A 1,858-nucleotide genomic window follows, 5' to 3' on the forward strand; every position below is an offset into this window, starting at 1 on the left:
AATTTAACGGAAATGACTAAAAATGTTGAATCTTTGAAACCCGAGGAATCAAAAGTGTTTTCAGGGAACTGAAGGACCAAATGTGAAATCGGTACAAACTTGAGGGACTAACTGTATTCTTCCCTAACAAAAACACATAAAAAAAAAGGTGAAATTAAAGTTTGAAACCAAAATAGAGCTTTATATATGTATAGTGTTTCAATTTTGAAAATACTAAATCCTATAATTAATTAAACTGATAAAAATATCTTGAATTTGCCACTGGGCAATGTTCATAAGTTCATTTATTGATCAACACTTGATTTCATAATCTAGGTACTTTTTACAGTGAAAAATCATCAATTTTTTTTAATTTTTTTTAATAAAATAAAATAAATAAAAATAAAAAAATCCAACCAATATTATTGTCTATGGCTGCAGCTTAATTCTATCTTCTTCTTCCTCTGGTGCATGAACGGATTTCTTGCAATGAGCAATCGCCGCCTGAATCGCAGCCTGCAACTCTTCCATCGTGCTGTCACTCTTCGTCGGAGTAACGGTTCCACTTCCACCCGTCGCCGCCACAAGATTCCGGCCACTATTCGTCGGAGAATTCCTCATCGACGCCGGCGCCGAGAATTCACCTCTCCTCCGGCCCCTCATGAACTCCCTCTTGTTTCTCACTCTTAAATTCCCGGAGTAGGAATTGTACGGCGGCGGCGGCGGCGCCGCCGCCGCCGGCGGCGGGGGGAACTCTTGACTCCCTTTCCTCAGCGAGAGAAACGGCTTAACCAACCTCTTGACAAGTTCGAATCTCGACGATTTCCTCTTTTGCCCCTCGTCGTCGTCGTCGCACCCTTTCCTCGGTTTTCGGGGTAGCCCGAAAATTAAGGAGAAGGATTTCGATTTCCCTCGATCTTTTCCCTCCAAAACGTGGCTGCTTTTGCATATACGACGATCGTCGTCGTCGTCGTCGTCGTCGTCGTCGTCTTTGTCGGGTAGTTCTTTTATGGGGAGGGTAAAACTGTCCAAAGAATTAGTGGAGGTTCGGGGGGAGAAGCCGCCGGCGGCGGGGAGGTGGCGGCCGCCGCCGCCGGAGAGGATGTGGAGGGGAAGTAAGTGGCCGTGGAAGAAGATTTCATCGGCCGGAGATAAATCGATGGCGGCGATTGGAGGAGGAGATTTTGGTTTGTTGGTGTTAATGTCGGACGGCGGTTGTGGCGGCGGCGGTTGCGGCGGCGGGTGGAGGGAGATGGTGAAGGAGAATTCATGGGAGGGTGAGGATGAAGGTGAAGGTGGATTGATGAGTTGTACCTGCTGCTTTGTTTGTTGTTCCTCTTCACCCCTCACTATAATTTGATGCTCAATTTCCATAGCTTTTCTTCTCTTTTTTTTGATGAATTGCCAAAAAAAAATTTAATTTTTTTGTGTGTGAAAGATAAGGATAATCAGATACAAATGGAGATTTTGGGAGGGGTGGGGTGGTGGGGGTTGGGGGTGGGGGGTGGAGGGTGGTGGGGGTTAGCATAAATGTATTTTGCATGTAATGTAAGTATATAAAGCAATTATATATATGGAGATTGAAATTATTTTGGGAATGGTGCATGTGGTGACTGTGGGATGTAAACAACAGACACTGGGTCCTCTTTATTTTTAAAAAATAAAATAAATAAAAAGGGTAAAATTACATCTACACCCCTGAGGTATTCTAAAATAACTTTAAGATCCTTGTAGTATCGGTAATTACAATGGCCCCCTAAAACATTGTTAGAAACCTTACCGGAATAATGTATTGGATAAATTACTCCATTAGAATTCTAACGAACTATTAGTTTCATGAATTGGTGGAGACAACTTAGAGTTAGGGGGTAACATGCTT

At 43.3% G+C, this 1,858-nt stretch overlaps 1 protein-coding gene across 1 annotated transcript; it reads right to left on the reverse strand.

The window, feature by feature from the left end:
• Positions 1-271: 271 nt before the first annotated feature.
• LOC148771867 (BRI1 kinase inhibitor 1-like) lies at positions 272-1,557 on the reverse strand. The gene has a single exon (XM_088815574.1). It carries the CDS (start codon positions 1,351-1,353, stop codon positions 409-411), a length of 945 nt encoding a protein of 314 aa, XP_088671700.1. The 5' UTR covers positions 1,354-1,557; the 3' UTR covers positions 272-408.
• Positions 1,558-1,858: the final 301 nt, after the last annotated feature.

This window comes from Erythranthe guttata, chromosome 3 (assembly GCF_056151865.1).
Source record: "Erythranthe guttata isolate IM_541 chromosome 3, IM_541, whole genome shotgun sequence".
Taxonomy (NCBI): Eukaryota; Viridiplantae; Streptophyta; class Magnoliopsida; order Lamiales; family Phrymaceae; genus Erythranthe; species Erythranthe guttata.